Source organism: Nelusetta ayraudi, unplaced genomic scaffold, assembly GCF_046127955.1.
Source record: "Nelusetta ayraudi isolate G7.1 ecotype Tasmania unplaced genomic scaffold, CSIRO-AGI_Nayr_v1 ptg000004l, whole genome shotgun sequence".
NCBI classification, from domain to species: Eukaryota; Metazoa; Chordata; class Actinopteri; order Tetraodontiformes; family Monacanthidae; genus Nelusetta; species Nelusetta ayraudi.
This window is the reverse complement of record NW_027466054.1, coordinates 8,106,594-8,128,384: the sequence shown is the minus strand read 5'-3', so window position 1 is coordinate 8,128,384 and position 21,791 is coordinate 8,106,594. Positions and strand designations below refer to the sequence as shown.

Genomic DNA, 21,791 nt, shown 5'->3' with positions numbered 1-21,791 from the left:
AAAGGGTGAGGAAAATGTGAACTGATATCGTACCTTCAGTTGTGTTTATTACTGTCGAGTAAGAGAAGCAGCCGTGTTTTTGCTACCTCGATTAAGTTGGTAACATATTGGTAGAGTCCCACTTCCGGTGTATTACATTATGGTTCATATCCAGACACATGCATTTCATTTTCCGAAGCTGGCTGTTTTGCTTGATTAAGAACATTTTCGAGATGGTTGCCAATTGTAGTAGGCCCTACACACTTCACCTGTCAGTGCTAGAGGAGCCATGGGTACTTTGTCTATGTTTACATGAAGGAAATTAGAGAACTACTTACTTTTGGTTATTTTACCAGTTAGCATATATTTCATTTAAATGTTGCAATAATTAACAAAACTCCTAAAGCGACATAAAACCACATACAGTGTGAAGCCTATTCTGAATACTGTTTATTTTAGTAGTTTATTGGCAAGTGTCATTGTCTCTCAGATTTTATTTTGTACTTTTGTATATATTTTTGTGCAGGCCTGCACCAGGAGGGTCTCTTCAGAGTGAATGGGAACGTGCGTGCCGTGGAGAACCTGAAACAGCAGCTTGAGAGCGGAGAGGATGAGGATCTTCTCTCTGTGTCTGATGCATGTACAGTTGCCAGCTTGCTGAAACAATACCTCAGGGACCTGCCAGAGGGTTTGATTGACCCAAAAGTCCAATACGCACTAATACAGTACTACCAGGGTAAGAACAAGTATTCTTTGCAGGCGACCCCGTGAGTTTATTCAGCCAACACACACTTATTTTGTTTTTTGTTGTTGTTGTTTTTTTTGGTTGTTTGTTTTCACTTGGTTATTTAATATAGGTGTTTGTTCAGTTTTGCAATCTGTATGGGGTATTTCCCCAAACCAAATATTATTCATAATCAAATGTAATACACATGGTGACAGTCATTTTGGCCAAGGTTGTGAACATTTCTTCTTCGGACTTTGCATACTTTCAACTAGCGGATTATGCTATATATTCTTTGAGTGCACCAGGCTTAATGTTTGTGTAAAACTGACCTTGTATTCCCGAAAAAAAAAAGCGCTTTTGGCTTTTGGCTTTCTCTGCGGTGACAAAACTGCGCATTTCGACTGCAGTATTTAGCAGTTTTGTATTGTTTGTTTGTTTTTTACTCGACATCTCAAGTCTTTTAATCCGTCATCAGGGAAACATATCATCAACACAATGAATTTACCAGATAATTTGATATAAAAACAAACAAACAAATTAGTTTCTCTTGCAGATTCTTGCTTTTCCTGGCAATTGTGCTCTAGTTGTCTGTTTTTTTGCCTGCATGTGTGTTATCATTACACTATTTAGACGGTTTGACATATAAAAGTTTCACAGAGGGTTTTTAGTCAGTTTGAAAAAAGACGTCATTCAGTCCACATGCAGAAACAGGATGTACTTTGCTTAGTTGCATTAAGTGCATGCTAGCTACTATAGCCCATTGTCCCAGTACCAGCAGCCTACTCCACACATGCGCTGGCACCCACAGGCGTACAAACACATCCGCCTTTTTACACATGCACACGCTCACGTAGGCAGACACACACACACGCACGCAGTGTTTGCGTCACTCAATCATTCGGGATCAGTAGCCATATCCGTTTATCCAACTCTGACCTAATTATGCACCCCAAGTAATAGTATCAACATACTTTCAGGCTCTTTGGTCTAATGCTCACGTATTACTAGTTATACCACAACTCCAGATTAGAACAGGGGGATGGTGCTGCCCCTACCAGCCGGAACTCGGAGTCATTCAGCTTTGGATGCAGAATTAGGAGGTTTTTGTCCCTTTCAGTAAAGGAAGTTACTGCCCATCACCAATTTTTTTTTTGGCTAATGGCCAAACACAGTGTTTAGATGTGCAGTATCACCTAAGCAGGTGACACGCTTCTCAAAATGTAGACAAAGTATCTCAAAATGAGAAGCATCGGGCCTCAAAATAAGATCAATGTTTTTGAATTCAAAAGCATTATTTTGATGACATGTTTTTCCCAATGCCAAAGACAAGATAAGATGGACTTTATTTGTCCCACAGAAGGGAAATTCAGCAGCAACAGCGGAGTTTGGGCATGCAGTGCAAAAACAGCAACTTGTCGTGGTTCTCCAAAACAACTGAAGAAGAAATTGCTTCAGAGGAATCCTCTAACCGAATTTATATGTATATGTTTTCTCTGTGTAGAGTGCGGCGATGACGTCTCATGGTCAGTGCTGAGGGATCTTCTCCAGCAGCTTCCAGACATCCAGCACAACCTTCTGCGCTACCTATGCCACTTCCTCACTCTAGTGGAGAGCAACCACAATGAGAATCGCATGACTGCCCTCAATCTGGCTACTGTGTTTGGACCCAATGTTTTTCGGTCAGTTGGATTTTTTTTGTCCTTCCTTCTGTTTGTGTGCGTGTGTGAGGTAAAGTGAGTAATATGAGATAAAGCATCAGTCACTTGAAAAATGACAGATTTTAGTGAAAATTTTTGTTTTCGGTTCCAGGTTTGATTTTCAGTCAAAGGGGTTCCACATAAAACCTGATTTAATTTGTTTGATACCAAATAAATTTCGGATATAATAGTCATTTATACAATGGAACTATTTTTATGACTTGAGGTTAGTATTATTCTGAGGAAAAATAATACATTTCTTACAAAAATCTCAGAAAGTGCTACCATTAAGTGAATGAAGTACTACTAGTAGTAAGCAGCCTGTCTGTACTGGTCTTTTAGTGTGTGGCCAGTAGGTGGCACGGGAGCCTGTTCAGTGACAAGAAAGACACTGGCCCATTGTTCTCAGCATGCTTTTGATCTGCATGAAACCCTTTGAATCAGATGTCTACTGTTTCCAAATTGATAGTATATTAATCACATGACTTTGGCTGGAAATGCCAAGTAAGCCATGAAAGAAGATGTCACATGACCTTTAAGGGCGGGTTTGTGCAAATGTATTTTCAGTTTTTTCTTTGCGTTATCAGCTCACGTGGCTCTCAGTGGCTGCTGACCTAAGTAGAGCTGTCCTCATCACTCAGTTTTGACAAGCTTACTTGGCTTACCCATACACGAACATCAGGACCCAGAGTTTCTTTTTTTAGGGGCTCGTGACCCGTGGGCAACTCCATTAATACTCCGGTATTACTGGAGATGTACTTAGGCCAGAAAAAGATTTGATAGGACAGGTTTCAGGCCATCTTCCTGTGTGTGTGTGTGTGTGTGTGTGTGTGTGTGTGTGTGTGTGCGCGCACGTGTGCGTTTGAGCTGCAGTTTGTAACTGTCCAGTGTTAATTTTTAGTTATGTGGGTAACTGTCATCTTTTGTCGATCTGAAGTTGGCCAATTAGTTTAAATTATGAATTTTTTATTGATTTGTCTAAAGTTGAAGATGACATTTCTAAAAGACGTTCCCAACATTTTTGTCATGTAAAGTTGTGTTGATATATCATCTGTTTCTCTGTGTTTGCAGCGTGGCTCCAGGTTTTGAAGCAATGAAGGACCAAAGCACATGTAACAAGATAATGGTCAAGCTCATCCAGAACTTTAGCAACATATTTGGGAGAGACAGAGCCATCGACGTCCAACATTCCACCCTTATTGCTGCCAAGGTATGAAATACATCCGTGTTGTTGGTCAGTGCAATGAGCACTGACCAAGCTGGTGACGGCCTGCGAGTCGAGTGCACACAGCATGCGACTTACAGGCCGTCCACATGCACATCTCCCGCCCGGCCTGTTACTTCACCATCCATCCATCCATCCTGTCAAATGACTGAATGACTGATCACTTATAAGCTTACATAATCTCAACCAAGAATTGATCAAGCCATTGATCTTCTATCACTGCTCCGCTTGAGCGACTCCTCCGCAGGAGTCGCTCCTGCTTTTCCGAGTCTCTGCTTGTGTGTTTATTGCTGCTTCAGTGGCCGATGTCTGGACTGATTAGCTGATTTGTCCGGTCTGCTGGGTTTCTGGGTAGCATCAGCAGCTCAGGGAAGAGAAACAGCACGTCACAGAAACCGTCTATATAAATTGACTCACTGATTTTGTTCTGCAGTTTTGTATCTTATTTGCCAAAGTTGAGTTTACTTAAATAAATTAGAATCTTTCTGCAATGACAATAAGAAAGTTATCTGTACTGACATCATTAATACAATTCTTAATTGACCTAAAATTATAAGCTCTGTGTGCAAAAATATAAATGGCATAATTGAATTGATTAATGTTTATGTTAGCTTTAATATCAATATAATATCACTGTAAGCAATATTGTGCTATACAATATCAAAAGATGTTATGATATCATGACAAATAAAAATTGATCCCATCATGGCAAAAAATTATGAAGAGACAAACATTTACTGCTACAGCTGTAGACTGTTATTGTGCGTAACCAATGATTTAGATGCACGATTTTAGATAAAATTGGGTCTCTTCACTATTCACTCAAGATTGAAAATACCAAATCTTTTAGTTTCAAATATTTGCCTTATGGAGAGGCTCCCCACCAGTCAGTGTCCAGCGTGTCAGGAGTTCAGAAGAAGACGGATGACTGTGTTATTGAGACATGACATGTGCTATTTGATGCCGTGCTGAAGTGACCAGGGAATGACGACAGGGATTTAGCTCTCACTGGGTTTGTCCTCTCTACTTTCCCTCATGGTACCTCCAAAAATCCACCTGCGGTTGTAGGTTTCAGCTTGTGTTGTCTGATTTTCCTATAAAAGTCATATTTTCTCATCTTAGCTGCAAATATGCTACAATTTTGCAAATGCCACCAAGAGCAGAGCCACATGAGGCCCTGGTTGACTAATGGGAAACCCCTCAGTCCAGTGAGATTACCTTACAGCAAAGAATTCATACATACTAACAACATGACCACATGCGCACGCTTGTGCTGCAGAGGCCACGCTCCTCTGACCTTCATCCTTGAAAGGTGCACACTCGATCGGCGGTGTTGCCTTTTCCCCCAGGCCATAAAACGCTGACCAACAGAAGGTGTTTATGTGAGCGCATTGACCTCCCTCAAAAAAAAGTCTATTCCAAAACCCTGTTGTTGGGGCTCACCAGGGAGGCCTGAAAGTGGAGCGCACATGTCCAGGAGTTCCTTCCAGAACTACTCCCTCACTGTTCAATAAATATTTAATAGGGTGGCTGTATGTATTTTAAGCTGCAGCCTCAACAATAACAAACCCAGAAAAAATAAAACCCAGAGATAAAAGCCCCGCGCTCTCGTTTCGGGATAACGTGTTGTGCCTTTTGTCGTGTTGCACGCATGGATTATAAATGTTCCTGTCTGCTCTGGTCCCAGGAGGCACACGTGATGCAGCCAGACACAAACAAGCCACCTGGTCGGCCCCATGCAGAGACACCGAGGCCAGTTCCCAGTACGAAGGTGCATGATCAGCATTCCAGCATGCACGTATACCTCTTTGTTTATACATTAATTCCCCTCAGCGTACCTGTTGTGGGAATCTTTAGATAGGGACAATGCAGTGTTGTTGTTTTTGCGTGACTTTGCCCCCGGGTCAAACATGCAACTTGCCCCTGCAAATTCCCTTAGCTAGTCCTTTTTAACACCAGTCATGTGATCTCTTTGGCATACCTAGCATAACATGTGCATGTTTTGGTTGTTTTTTTCCCGTCATGATCTGTGCAACTTTCTGTGAGCTTTGGGGATGTTATCACTGTCAGCTGACTTGTTTGTGCAGCTGTAATCAGGTCACTCACTGCGGAATGATGGCATTTTTTGCAAGCATGCGTTGGACTGACTGCCTTTATCAATTGTGCTTTAGACGGGAGTAGAAACAGCACTGTGATCCAGTGTTCCCTCAAACTTGATAATATGAAACAGTCTTCAGAGAAGTCTGCCCTTGAATACCAAATGAATCATCCCACCAACTGCTCATCCTTCACAGGGACATGGCATAGTTTGCTAAATCAACAGAATGAGAAGTCCGAAATGGAATATTGTGTATTGTGCTTTTGTACCATTGTTTATACAGATGCTTTTAGCTGCCTCAGTAGACATTCTTCAACATTTCTCGCCGTTTGAACGGCAATTTAACGTCTTCATTTCACTATGTCTTTCTGCAAGGCTGAACCAACAAGCCTGCCACTGGACGCAGAGTTTTTGGACAAAAATGCTTTGCAGACGAGGCCAAGGAAAAGAAAGGTACTGTGATCAGCAGCTTGTTGCTCTAAGTGATTGTGATCTAGTGACTTCTTTCAAGAACCGTGGCCTAATTTTTCCTCCATTCTACCACTCGCCGTTTCAAAATTCTTATCTGCTGCAATGCCTCAATATCGATGATTAGCCAGAAGACATTTCTCAGACGGCCTCTAATGCCTCTGGCCTCGGTCACATGATGTGATTTGATAACGGTTATCTACTTCGGGAAACAACAACAACACCCTGATTTGCTGCACGAGATGAACATGGGCCGTGGTATGCAGTTGTGATTTTATTGAGTGTTGTGATTTTATTTTGCCCCAACATCACCCGCAGAGTTTCATTTGGTTAATGAATGATTTGGGCAAGTGACACAATTACAGCTTATATTAAATATGTTTATGAACAGGCAGGAAAAAAAGTTCATGTTTGTTTGAAGTGTCAGCTTTATATTTGTGTTACAAAAACATTTTGAACAGACAAAAAAACATTTCACTTGTTCATGTTACTATATGAACAAATAATGTGTAATTTCTGTGATGCTGCTTGCACCATAACCTGAAAGACAGTATGTTTGTGTTTCTTACAAGTGTGGTTTTAGCAATTTTAACACACCATTAAGTGTAAATATTTAGAGCTATATCACTGAAAAGATTAAAGAACTGCTGAGGGATGGTGAGAGTCTCCAGGCGTGTTAAAAAAAAAAATCTGCTGATAAGGTCAGTTTATCTCCCTCAGTAGTAGTCGAGGAGTAGCACCTTTCTGCTTTTCCAGAAGCTCAAGAATGTTTTTGAATGCTTGACTTTGTTAAAGCCGGATAACATTAGCCGGATGATTAATGTTATGTAATGTTATTTTGAAGACAACACAAGATGTGGGGAGCTGCAGTGTGTCAGTTCTTTTACCGACTTTAGGCCCAAGGTCACACTCAACACAGATTTGGCCTTCATGCATATTAAATGTGTGTGTGTGTGTGTGTGTGCGTGTGCGTGTGCGTGTGCGTGTGCATGTGCGTGTGCGTGTGTGTGTGTGTGCGTGTGCGTGTGCGTGTGTGTGTGTGTGTGTGTGTGTGTTTTGCGGACTGCCAGTCATACATCACCTCTCCACCTTCAGATAAAAGAATTATGAATCATGAATCACACCAGTTTAATTACCACAGGTCGAGCAGTCAGAAGGGGGGAAAAAACAGTTGTGCATTAGTAGTTTTCAAAGGGAGGTGGTGAGGGGTTTTAAGATGTGTAATTGAGACGTACATACAAAGAGTAAATACAAACAAAATGTATAGATAACATGCCTACCAACATAAAATAAAAATAATCAAATCAAATAAAACAATTTAAATGTTACCAGGTAATTTTCTTCAGGCAGCACTGCTGCCTTTTCCCATTCAACTCTTCCCTGTAAGGGCTCCATTCGAGTTTATTGTCATGGGCACAGGGATTTACATTATTGAGACTAACTGACAGGTTGATTTTCAGCTGCCTCTGGCAGAGTTTCCATGACGCCGTCAAGAATCATTCACATCATCGTGTAGCAAGTCTAGTGAAAGTGTTATGCATTATATATGGCGGTTTGCTGTTGCGCCCGTCGAAACCACCGTCATTTGCAGGGAATGGTAGCACTTAGACGTTGGTGAGGTTCAAATGAAAATTATTTTCAAGTATTCTGCAATTAGATTTGGTCTCAATTTACCTGCAACTAGCCACTTGTTATCAGTTTCAATGGTGAAAAGGCAATTCGACTAAAAATGTAAGAAATTAATCTTAAATGATTAATACAGTGCAAATAGGGGGGGGGGGCTTTTCAGACTTGTTTAATATGTTCTTGCATTTATTGTTTGCTTATAAAAACATAATTAAAGCTTAGTATTAAATTAGATGAAAATAATACATCATAATTTGAAATGGTACACCACCTCACCAACGCTAAAATATTCAGTTGTTTGTGTTTCAAACACTGTTTTTAATCTGAACCTCCGTTTGGGACTGTTCCCCTCTGAAAATAACCTGAGCCAGTCTGTGTTTTTCTCTGATTGACTAATTAAGATAAATCAATTACGTAACCCCTGGAGGAAAAATCTATACAGTGTCTCTCTGAAAGCGGCCCGCGGGGCTAATCTGTTCCCAAAGACTCGGCCATTAAGTGCACTCATGGCCAAATTGAGGCAGCATCCACAGATTTTAGAACAGTCCATTACAGCCCCTGATGGATTTGCTCCCTTGGTAATTGGTGAGAAGGGACACACTTTCTCTCAAAGTTCTATCGATATGTATTGGGAGGCGGGCTCCTCTTTTTGCCAGATATCAGTACTGAAACGGCTGGCGTCAGACTAATTTCACCATCGTCCACAGCTAACCTCAGTGTTCAATCGCAGTTTTACCAGCGCTCCTCTTCAATTCAGCACTAAAAAGTTCTGGGCTCCCATCGCTAACTCTTCTCCGAAGCCACTCTGCTTAAAACTCGGTCGAAAATGCAGAAGGGCTCAGGTCACAGCGTGGCTGTAGTCAGGCTGAGGTTCTTTTCCTACACCGCTGTCAGGGGTTCCCAGTATTTGCACCCTCTACAAGTCAGAACGGTAAGACAATCCGAAATACCGGCTTTACGACTTAACGTCCGCCTCTGTTATCGCTCATTTATTGCCGCGTTTCGCCTCACATGAACTTTGTTCACATGATTTATGCATTCCAGTCAAAGTGCCAGTGTGTTTCCTCTTGTGCGTGTGTGTCAATCCATGATAAGCTCAATTATGCAGAAACCCAAATGGTGCACTGGCGTATCATTTATGCCTCATGCTGACTCACCTTTCCTGTCACGAGACTCATCTGTTTGCGTCTATCTCTCTCCCTCTCCTCCCTCTTTCCTTGGAACAGGTGAGGAAAGGGAAGAGTTATGGCGCGGGTCAAGTTGTCCCTCTGCCCAGGCACTCTGCCGCGTTGCCCCGTGCCAGGCCCCTGCCCATACCGTTAATTGCAGCGCCAACCTCTGCGTTTCCGAGCCCCGGTCCAAATGGGAAAGATGCGGCTCCCGTTCCAGCGGCTCGCCAAGACTCCCCAGACGGGGCCTTGCAACTCGGCCACGGCGACGTCAGCACGGCCAGCGGCACGGAGGCCCTCAGCAGGTCAGTGGCGCTGAGAAAAATGTCAAATGCCGGGCTGGCAGTATGGTTGCATCATTCATTCAACCTTTAATATCCCCACGTGGAACATTCACCAGCGTCTCCCAGCACAACATGCAATAGGAAAGCATATATATCTTTCCTGGGTTTTGTTTCCATTCATCAAGAAAGCATTTATATTTACGTAATGAGGAGCTGTTACAGAGGCACCCGCAACAGGTGTCTGCTCGTTACCGAGTGATCACAGCTGATCTAAGAAAAATGTGACACTAAGTGTGACGCAACAAAGTGAATTCATGCGAGGGAAAGTTTTGCTGATGATGGAAAAATGTTTACGTACTGATGCTGCTTTCTGCAGGTGATGTGCAGGCCCTGCAGGCTGAAACTAAAGTGACAAAATGACCATGACCTAATAGAATAGATTGGAACGCCTTTATCAAACCCACATTTGGGAAATTTGCAAAATTACAGCAACAATGTATTGCAAACAGAAGGTCAATTATATTAATTAAAAAGAAATAAAGAAATGAAAATGAAATATTTAAAGAGTAACAAAGGAGAAACGGAAATACAGAAACACTAAGGCTGACACAAGCACAAGAGCAAAATAAAATCACAAAAATAATTCATGTGTTTTTGTGTTGTCCTGTTGTTGAGCGTGGAAGGGACTCTAGCGGAACTAAACAGGTTGCGACCGCTGTTGGCACAGGTGATATACAGAGAGCGAGAGTGGGGAATCCTGAGTGTTTGAAAGCGATCAGGGATCTAAGGGCCCAAACACGGGGCAGTGTGCATTTGGCATGCAAACAAGCCTATTATAGGAAGTTGAAACTGGATCCCTCTGGTGTCGAGTGTCCTCGGCCCTGGAATAGTGAGGCCACAGCTGTGTCTGTTGTTGGGGGCGATGCTCCTTTAAGACTGCGCTCAGACCAGGATAAACCAGGGCGACAAGCACACCTGCACTGCTTGGATTAAAAAAAAAAACAACTTAGTTTAAAAAACTCTCTTTCTTTAAATCCACTGCTAATAGTTCAGTTTAATCCATTATATATTATTCTAAGTACTTTTTTTTCTCATAAGGGTTTACTGATGGGCCTATAATAACTCATTAGCAAATAAAATAAAATAAATCCCCTGACACAGCAAACAGTATTTTGGACAAAACCAGCGTTGGCATATGTTTGGTGTTAAAGCACCACGGTGCTCTTTAGGTCTCCACTATGACTCGTTCTGTGCATCAGTGACCTTAAAATCCGACAATAAACAGTGTTGGCACTCCAGGTCGGCACCACATCCTTCAACACATTATATACATTTCCATAGAGCTGCACTCTCCTACAACCTGTGCACTCACTTCCAACACACAGGACGTGTCAGAGTGTGTTAAGTGAAGCTCAATATATTGTATAATACAAGGATCCTTAGGACACTATAGTCAACCCAAATGAAATGCTCGCCCCTGTTGCACAGCCTGATTGCAAGTGTAATGACCGGCTGCTTTGGGATATTTTGTTATCTTTCTTTAAAAGTGCCAATAAAACCTAACACACCCACAGTTCTCTGAGCTTTCCACACCATGCCACGGTGATCGGGTCTCCAGTAAATCTCCCGCTACATTTCCGCGACACCTAAACACTTCTTCTCAGCCAGCGTTGGGTTACAGATGTACAGGCAGGATGAAAGGAAAGCCTGGCAAAGTGCGTCAGCAGTCTGAAATGAGTGGTATCTCCTAGTTCACACCAAGCAATGCACATGCTGTAAAAAACACCTGTGGATTTGCAGTTAAAGTGAGTTAAAAAGAAAAGTTTGTCTTTTTGTTTATTTTGCTCTCTATTGTTTGGTATGTCTGCATCAATACACTGCAGCCACAATTGAGTAAAAGTTGATCTGAATTTTCAGTCTCTCGCTCTTGAAGATAATTTTAGGTTCAATTTTACAAGTTGAAAATTTGAAAAATAAATAAATGGATAAATAACGTATTTTAAAAGCCCTATATTATACCCATTTTCAGCTCTTTATTTTCTTAACCCAGGACTCCAGGCTCTGCAGATCTCCCTTACAGCTGCCTGCAAAAATACCTAACTAAAACTAAAATCTTCTGTTTGACCCTCAACAATATTCAGACTACACTTAGAGTTAAATGAACACCTTCTTGTTTATGTTGTAACTCATCTTAGAGAGATATAGCTTATATATAGGATATAGGGTTAGAGCTAAGAGTTGATATGGAGAAAAAGTGGAGCTAAAGAAGTAAAAGCACTTCTGTCACTCTCGGGAGGTTCACTGGCAATATAGATTCAGACATTTTTGTGAGGAAAATTTGCAGAGGGAATTTTACATATATGTGGATATAAGACTTACTGCTGCATGATTTATTTTTCATTTTTTATTGAATATGACATACCATTTTGAAGACAGACCTCTCACACAAACACCCTGTTGCTTGTGTACTGTGATGAGTTTTCTTGTTTGAGCTCACAACCTCACTAGTTTAAAATAACAGTAATAAATCTCCTTAGTGCCAATGAGACATCCTCGCTTCACCCATGCAAGTCACATTATTTGCGTTGTTTACCCTGTTTTTTAGTATCCCACTGTCTACTAGCGCTGACTCTGGGAGTTTTTGGAGCTCCGCCGCTCTCACCTGTAGCTGGAATATGACACCTGCCTCATTCATCACTCATTCAATATGACATGGGCCAACATAGCGGCGTCATGTCAACCTCTTGTGCTCCCAGCCTTTGCGCAGTTAAACGTGGGGAATGCATGCTGGTTCTTGTGTGAGGTTGCCATGGTTCGCTGAATCCTGTGATGTAACTGCTGGGTTTTCTTAGAAACCCGTTGGAAAAAGGTGGGAGTGAGGAACGTCGCAGTGTGGTGTGAGTGCAGGCCCCCTGTGGGCATAACACCATTGTTGGCCGCCTGTCAGGAAGTGTCATCCATCAGCCGTAAAGCTCAGCAGCACATTTACATGAGGAGGCTTTTGACACGGAGCATGCTGACAATCCTGCAGTTGTTAAGACATTTGAGTTGGGTGCTGCAAGGTGCAGCCCTTCCCCCCGTGTTACGACACGAGAGGGTATCTTTTTCTGAATATTTAAGTCCATCCAAGATTCCTTTTCGTTTTTTTTTTCACGGTGAAGACTTTCCAACTGAGGTAGGAGTTAAACCTTTGGCACCGGTGTCGTACCATCTGAGTCATGACTGAGACACCTCGGTTTGATATTCAATTTCGATGACACTAGCAGAAGGAAAGCAGATGCCTGCCTTGATTGTGACTGAACACGACTGCAGGTGTTGCAAAGTTGGTCACATTGCAATCACATAATTTAACCACCAACTGAAATGTTTATTGGGTTTAACTACCAATATGGCCATGTTCAAACATCTTGTGTCTTGCTAACATCAGCATTTTAAAATTCTCATTCTGTCAAAGCTTTGTCAGCCCTTGATGTGATGGACTAGTTAATAACTAGTAAACCCTAAACTAACTAAAAAAATCAATACAAATTGATTTCAATGTGAGCGACATGGAGATGCAGTGGTTAGTGCTGCCGCCTCACAGCAAGACGGTCGTGAGTTCGATTCCGAGCCCGGGACCTTTCTGTGTGGAGTTTGCATGTCCTCCCTGTGTCTGTGTGAGTTCTCTTCGGGTTCTCCGGCTTCTCACATGCATGTGAGGTGAATTGGGAACTCTGAATTGAATGAGTGTGAATGGTTGTTTGTGTTTGTTTGTCTTTTATGTGTCCCTGCGATGCACTGGCGACTTGTCCAGGGTGTCACTCTGCCTTCGCCCTGTGACAGCTGGGATAGGCTCCATCAGACCCCCATGACCCTGAGTTCATGAAGAAGCAATCAATGTAGACATTAAATAAAGCAGCGATTTCTATAGTTCTTTTAGTTTGGAGTTCTTTTTGCCAACTTGAATCCCACACAGATGTGACTCTGCAACAAGATGTTGGCCATTAGCCAATGGAAGTGACTAGACAAAAGTTTGAATGAAAGAACCTTTTGCGTCACAGTAGATTATCACCTTTATGGACTGAACTGTCCACACCATTTTCTTTTATACAGTGCGGTTGTGTGTTTCATCATATTTGCTGCAGTGCACATATACCAGTCATAACTTAGCTTGTTTTATCCAGTAAGTGGTCAATTCCGTGCTTCGAGAATTCCAAAGAATGCTCCGCAACCATTCAGCTACTAGTGAATTGGAGGTGGAAATGGCAAACTAGACAAAATCAAAAATGGGGATCGGGCATTTACAAGGTCTGTTTTTATATTTAAGACTTTATGTTGAGCATTTTCAAAAACGTACTCAGCATACCAGGGTTTACACTCCACAACGTGACACCATAGCTTACACTGTGTGCCATTTCCTCATATCTTTTCATTTTTACTGTTCCAGTAGTTTAGACAAAAGCCTCCTTATCCAGTCCAGCTGATCCAGATCATATCGTCACTCTCTATTCATTCCAAGTTGGCCAATCTCTGCCTTGTCACGTTTCTGACACTTTTGGCAACTGTGATGATTGTTGTCACTGTTCTTTCTCTCAAGTGATTGTTGTCACTTTCCTTTTGTTGTCAGGGCTCAATACCCAGAGAGCTTCTTAACAAACTGGTTTCTGACAATGAGGTTTAGTGTTTCAAAAACATACCTGACCTGCACATTCGAATGGTGAAAAGAAATCTTTTCACCATTCGATACCACTGAAGATGCACTATATTTCGTTTGACATGCACTCACACACTATTTTAGGTGCAATGTCCCATTGCTTGTTATTGCAAATAGCTAATCAGCCAATCGCACGTCAGCAGCTAAATGCCCTCAGGTGTGTAGACGTGGTGAAGACGACTTGCTGAAGTTCAAAGTGAGTATTGGCATGCCGATTAGAAATTTGATTAACGTGACTTTGATCGTGGTGAACATGGTTGTACGCGGACAGGCTGGTCTGAGTGGGTCTCTATTATTTCCACAACCATATCCAAAATGGTTGTGGAAAAACCATATATAGGGTTTACAGAGAACAGTCGAAAAAAGAGAAAATATCCAGTGAGCGGCAGTTGCGTGGAGGAAAATATCTTATTGTAAGGGGTCAGGGGTCGGAGCAGAAGATACAAGGTCTGCAGAATAGCATCTGTGAACGCACAACATGTCTTCCCCTCCAGTTGTGACTGGACACGAGCCAGGTCTACCTTATAAAGATTTCACTAAGTGTGTAAATATCCATGCAAAAAAATAATGCACTACTAAATGTAATGGATGCATTCTGAAATTAGCAGCAAATTCCAATGAAGTCAGCCTGCATTTTTACATTTTACCAGTGATAAAAATGTTAGAAATGGTCCCAGCTAGTCAGAGTAGTTTTCCATCAGCCTCAGGAGAATCAGGCTTTTTCCAATTTTAACCCCCCACCCTCCCCCACCCCCTCTAAAGCTTGTTATCCCTTCAGTCAGGTAGTGGGTAAGCAGGATTTCCGCTTTTGCAATTCACGGCGGCACTGAGGCACACATCACATTAATACGCCTGCCAGACTGTGTAACTCTATTTAATAACACCAGCTCAGGGAAAAAACATTTGCCTTGTGGCCCCCAAGGAATTTGGCGATGTTTGTGAGGAACTACACCTGTACCTATGAGCACAGGCACATTTCCTGTAAACTGCGCAATTGAAGAGGACTTTTGAAGATCAGTGAACTTTAGCCCATTTCGACCCCGGCCTGAATTGAAACCTAAATCCTTTGTTTTCGAACATGTCGAGGTGCTTTTCCATAGGGCCAAACATCATGTACCAAAACACAGCAGAGTGTGTGTTCCACCCCAACAATGCTGTTATTTCAGAACGTCCAGAATGCACACAAACACAGAATCTAGCCAGAATAGCTGGAAAGTGATTTTTGTACTACTAACTGAGGCGTGGGACTATCAGTAGTACAAAGTTGTGAGAAAAACATAACCGATAAGACCAGAGTGTATTAAGTGGGCAAATAAGTAGAAAGAGGCTGAAATGACTTGGTCATATTGGGCTAATCAACAGTTCAACTTGAATTTGATTTAAAGCACGACGTTTATTTTCACACTAACCACACTTCCTAACCACACTTCCCTGTGACTGTCTCAGTTACATTCATCAAGCCTCTCAGTCTTCTGTTCAGTCTGATCAAATGTGCTGCAGGATGAAAATGTTTCAACCACACAGAATAAGCATAGTCACTATTGAGACGTGGTGGTTTAGACTCTGACCTCCAACAACATTTTCACATTATTTTTGAAATATTATTATCATAAGATTCAGGTAATGCAATAAAAAAAAAACTGTAATATTGTACAAATCCTGTTCTGTGTTTAGACTCCAGCGATAAACATCATTTTCATCTCAACATGTTTTCTGATGAATCCCTCTGTAATCCTCTACCTCAAAACCCCGGTCTGAATAAACACAAGCCAAGGTGACGTGGAGTGAAACCCACCTTGTTCTGGACACACATTTCAACAATTCAACTTACTGGCAGTGTTTTCCCACTGCAGGTTTTGGGTGCAGTACGTGCCTTTCTGCTCTGACTCGAGCTAATTCCTTGTTCAGCTCCGCTCAAGCAAACAAGACCATGTGACCGTTGGGATACGAAAACGTGAAGCAACCTCTAAAATTGGGTGCCAAGTTCCTCTCGTCCTTGCGTAATTTCACCATGTGTTTCTGGCACACATCCAGTGGCGGCAGGCTGCCTATAGTGTGGAGCAGCAGCCGACGCTCTCTTGGTTCACCATAATTACCGGGGACAAGTTCCACAAAACCACTGATGTGTGGCACTGCATGCCTATTATTCTACAGACAAAAGGCAGCCTTATACTCCTACTTTAAGCCCCACGGACATGTAGTAAGGGGAGGAGGTGGGGGGTTGTTTTTATGCTTCGGCCGTCCACGGCCACGATCAATCATGAATGTTTGTTTTCATATTTCAGCTCCCAAGAAGACGACAGGCCAATTTCTCCCTTCTACATGAGGTAGGCTCCCTTCATTTGCACTGGAAAGTTGCCAAAACCGAGCAGTTGCATGTTGTTTTGCACTGGGGGTTTCGGGGGGGAAGTGGCAGTGGGCTGCCTTCATGCATTAACATGAGAAACAATAGAGCCACTGGTCAGAAAACCACATGCAACAGTTTGCCTCGCCACCGTTCACTTATTATTCAGCGACCGCTGTACAGCTGGTGTGATGTTTATCTAAATTTTACACAAAAGAACACATTGTTGCTCCACTTCAGTACTTGAGAAATTGTAAACATGCCAAATGTCTTCTTGTCACGTGCATTGACATCAAGACCAAAGATGCTTTCATTCTTTTCTTAATTCGTTTTTGTCTCATTGTTAGCTGGTAAATTAAGTAGTTTGCAAACAAACTATGATAATTATTGTCTTGAATGGCTGAGGGCATATCTGGTTACATCCTATGATGGGTGGCCTTGTAAACAAATTGTTCAAAACAACCCTTAAGAGATAAGTCAAACATAAATTTGTTTCAAAACTTTTTTTTCAACTTTAATCAATGACGCTCCATGTTGCTGTTGTCCGGCTCTGTATATGAGAAATTCTAAAACCAGTTAAAAGCAGGTTCCACAGGTGGTCATTTAATTTTGGACCATTTTCAAGTGCTGATGTGGCCTGAGCCCTGATGCAGCACTGTTCTGTATGTTTGCGCAATGACACTATAGTTTTTCTAAAGTACAGACTCGTAGCAATTGGAGACCTTTGCAGAGCGTAAAATCAGGTACTTAGATCTTATGAAAATATTTGCGCCTCAAATTTTTAAGATTTGCCAGGTTATTTGAACAATGACAGGAAACAACCTGCAGGTGAAGTAATACTTGAATTGTTTCAGCTCTGACTGTTGTTGAGTGGTATTAGAGGGCAGAATAGAATAAAGAAATATCTGATTTTAACTTTTATATTTAACTCTTTTAAATTAAAACAAAAAAAACTAAAAACTTAAGTCAGCTATTGCAGTACTTTCAACTTTAGTCATGGGTCAGCACATGCAATAGATGTAGTATTCAGTATATATAAAACCAGTATATGACATTCATCTATAACCTTACTGCATAATGTACAACCTACTGTAACCAGTTTTAATGCAGGGTAGCTGGAAAAAGAGGCCTCTATGCATCTTTTACTGTGCATCAATATTATTTTGGATTTCATGAGAAGTGACAAATGTATTGCAATACATTCAAAGGTTGTTGCAAAATTTCACTATTAACCTGTAGCACATCCACTAGTTCAGTGGTATTGCAAGTATCCAATATGAGTTTGAGAGTTGGATGGACAAAATAACCTCTCAGAATGTCAGAAGTCAACCCAACACATGTTCCCGTCTCTCTTCCCTCACTGCTCGTTGCTCACGTTCATCAGTGAGTCACACCATGGCCTACTTGCACTTTGTCACATACACACCCTCACACACGCACGCACATTCACGCAGGCACACACACACACACACACACTCACACTCACCGGACAATACACATTCTCTCCTTCCACAAGGCCTGTGGCATTTCTTCATAAGAGAAACTCCCAGATTCCCTCTTGGGAGCTCAAAAGCAACCCAGTAAAAACAGACTCATATTTTTTCCTTGCATGTTGACCAAACACTGGAAAGGTTGCGGCTAATATCTGCTCTGTGTTGCACTGGATTAGCTGAATGGATGTGTTGGTTACACAGTGCAGGGGATTTAACAGCAATAAGCCTCCGCTGTGGACGCTTTGTTTCCTCCTTAGTTTTCAAGCTTTACAAAACATATTTATTGAACCATATAAACTATGGTTCAATAACCATAGCTCATATACGTCTAAATGAAGAAGTTTACACTTCTGCCAGCAGTGGTCAATTTTAAACTGTCCTGCTTACAAAAAAAAATCCAAAAATAAAAAAAGACCAACGCTCTTTTTTAACTGAAACTTTTTTCCTTGAAATATTGAAAACTGAATAAATCAAACAGCTGTTGAAAATATACCGTTGTCTTCCTTACCACACCTGATTCTAATAAACACTTTACTGCTGGACTTTATAGAACATTTTAATTGGAATCAGGTGGCTGCAGATGGGAAACAGAGCAGAAAAGGAACTGAAAGGAAGGAAGCACCAGTCTAGAAACGTGTCTGTCCAAAGGTTTTGTTATTTAATAGGTTTACAACTGTTTTTATTCTGACCAAGTTACTACATACACGTATCTGGAAGTGGCAAGCTGCAATTCAATCGTTTATTGTCAACAAAAACCCTCCTCGAAATTTTCCTATTGATTTTTGTCCAAGCACCCAGGAGAATTTGTTTCAGTTTGTGGCTATTATTATTATTATTATTATTATTATTATTATTATTAGGGGACATTTCCTAAGTATGTGATTTCCCTCAATGCATCTGTCCATTTTTTCTTCAAATATTGAAAAGTATTTTAACAGCATGCCAGCAGCACTTCATCATTGCCACATTTGAATAGGCTCAGTACTGCATATTCTCAATAACACACAATACATAACTGTTGCAAATCCAAGCAAATAAGTTGATATCCACATCCACTCCTGATTTGCCTGCGCTCATTCCATACAGCACTAAATGTTTATTTTAAGGCCTTCCATCTTGCTCTGGACTGAAAGACCTGCCTAGAGTTGCATATGTAAATGTGGGTTCTTTTTTTTCTTCATCTTTTAAGATAGCTGCCTGTGCATTTCCATCGGCCCAAGTTCATGTTTACTCTAGCCTGAGAGAAGTTGACCTTGTCCAAACAACCTCTAGTCTAATACAACCTCTTTCTAACTTCTAACAAAGTGGAACGTGCTTCCTTTTTCATCTTATGTTGTCACTCAACTATATTAATACAAACTCAATGAGCTCCTACGAGCTTTCACAAATGCTGACACTAGTTCTGATGTAACTACATTCTTAGCAGATGATCGGCCTTTACCAAACGTTCAGACGTGGAGGTTGACGCTCTATCTTGCTCTTGGTGTTCTCAGTTCATGACCATTGCACACCACTCAACAATCCCATTTCATGCCGCACTTGTTGTCCGTCCTTAAACCAAAGCGTTGGAAAGGTATTTCCAACCAGTAATGTCCCTTTTTTTAGTGACTGACCAAAACAGCAGCCTTCATTTGTCTTGTCCAAAATAGAAACAGATCAGGGTCGGTGATGATGACCACAAGATATATATGATGATATCACCCCAAGCTTAGCAGAGTCTACACCAAGTGGAAATCAGATTACAAGTTGTCGACAAATATAGATATTAGATATTGTGTCGGAACATGCCGTCTGAGCACATCATCAAAATTACCTGCAGTCCTTCCCAGTCATAAAGGAATACAGCTCTTTTTAGTTGTATTCCTTTGATTTACGTCTGTGGTGGAAATGATTTCCTGCTGTTTTTTCCTTCACTTGCATAATTGACTTTCTCGTCTCCTTAAACGTTATGTCCAAAGTTGGCAGCTATGTGGAGTGTTGTTGACAGATCCATTTTCAGATAATCTATGCACTGCCTGCCTCATACATTTTCCGGCATTAAGGTTCAGGTTCTGTCAACATAAGTAATCCATTAAACCATTTTCTGTAGCTTTAACCCGCTGTATCCATTGCCAAGTCTATTAATGGGTGGCAGGCTAATTTTTCTCCCGCTGTTCCAGGCGACAATTGAAAGGTTTCCGTCTGCTGCTTGTGGGCCACCTACGAGCTCAAAAAGTCCTTAGTTTAAAAAAAAACACTATTTACTCATGTCATTCTTAAAGGCTTGTTTTTAAGAAAGTTTGAGTAAGTTGTCGTCTTAAATAATCTATTGTACAAATATAAACTGTTAAAAAGCTCATAAGAAAGAACCTTCAGTACTTATAACTCATACTTGTTTATAACTTTTTTATTTTAACTGGCCAGTCTGTACGATTTATTAGCACCCAGTAGAAAGAAAGCAAAAAGCAAATATTTTCATCTCTGTATCCTGATGTCCCATCTTTCTTATTCCCACATTCTGGGATCATGTGTGTATGGGGTGACACATGCACACATTGACCTGACAAACTTTCTTTCTGTAATTCTAAACATTTAAATGAGAACGAAAAGACAAGAGCAATTATATATATATATATATATATATATCTAGAAGCAGTTATCTGCATTTCCTGTTTAATTGAATATATGTAATATTCAATTTATCCCTTTAAATGTGACATACTGGCCTCTCTTCTCACTAGTTCACTCCGGGCACCTTCATACAATCTCTCTCCATTACTATCTATATCTTTATCGGTAAATTATACAAAACCTCTGCAATGCTGTGCTGTGACTGTCAACATCACTGTTTACAGTAGATTCTCTCAGGTCACCCTGTGAGGTTACTGTATTCCAGGAAAAGACGTGAGCCATTCAGTTCAAACTGCTATATAAGGGTGTTATCATGTGTGTGTGTGTGCACGTGCATGCGCGTGTTATCGGTTATTTCTAAAAATATACATATGTATGTATATATATATATATATATATATATATATATATATATATATATATATATGTATATATATATATATATATATATATATATATATATATATATATATATATATATACATATATGTATATATATATGTATATATACATATATATATACAATCTTTTCTTGAAAGTTATTCCATTGCCTTCTTAGATGACATATACTAGTATATACAAGGACTCAACCACATCCATTTCACTATAATTTTTGCAGATGATGTGCATGTGTTCATTCAAAGCAAATACAAATATTAGGGCTGCATTCATGGCAAAAATCCCCCAACTCTTATTCAGGAAACAGGAAAGCAAGGCCGGATGCTTTGGTCGGTTCAGTCAACTTGACATTAAAAGTCAATACACTAATGTTACTACTTGTAATTTCAATATGACATTTACTTTTGGTAGGTGATGTATTTGTACTCATGATTCGTTAAATTGTCAGGGTCAGGTGGCCTAATAGAATCGGCCGGTATCGTTAGATATTAATGTTATAAAAGGAAGATGGTTTTAACTATATTTAACACTGTTATATAAAGTCCACATTAAGTCAAGACCGTCTTATAAACATGTTTCAGGAATCCTTGTGAACACAGTTTTTTCTGGAAGTCAGGATTTGTCTCCTTCTGAATTTTCTATCATCGTGAAAGCAGCATAAAAGCTACAGATAAAAAGTAGTACATAGTACACCTACTGAGCTAGCACTCAGCTCAGCAGCTTTCTGAGGGCCTACTGTTGGTACACAGCTGTGGAAATAATTCACTCATACACACTGGATGCCTTGATCTAACAGAGCAAGAAGTAGAGCTCGAGGGATTTTCTGAGCATTGCTCAGTGACCTGTGGTGATCTGTTTTCTGTCGCAGTCACTCACCTCCTGCCCTCTTGTTTTTCCCTCAGTAACCTTCTGTCCCCTGTCCACCGCGCTCCAGATGTGGCAAAGTAAGTTGATTTTGGACCGTTTATCAGATGATTTA

General features: G+C 40.9%; 1 protein-coding gene across 4 annotated transcripts in view; it reads left to right on the top strand.

Annotated features, from left to right (window-relative positions):
- Positions 1-21,791, top strand: part of fam13a (family with sequence similarity 13 member A) — a 45,929-nt gene that overhangs the window by 4,479 nt on the left and 19,659 nt on the right. For all 4 annotated transcript variants that reach the window (XM_076032618.1, XM_076032630.1, XM_076032623.1 and 1 more), the window contains exons 3-10: positions 506-715; positions 2,208-2,385; positions 3,475-3,613; positions 5,316-5,399; positions 6,102-6,179; positions 9,047-9,294; positions 16,252-16,293; positions 21,715-21,756. In XM_076032618.1, the coding sequence (XP_075888733.1) occupies positions 506-715; positions 2,208-2,385; positions 3,475-3,613; positions 5,316-5,399; positions 6,102-6,179; positions 9,047-9,294; positions 16,252-16,293; positions 21,715-21,756 (1,021 nt within the window). The remainder of the gene's footprint in view (positions 1-505; positions 716-2,207; positions 2,386-3,474; positions 3,614-5,315; positions 5,400-6,101; positions 6,180-9,046; positions 9,295-16,251; positions 16,294-21,714; positions 21,757-21,791) is intronic.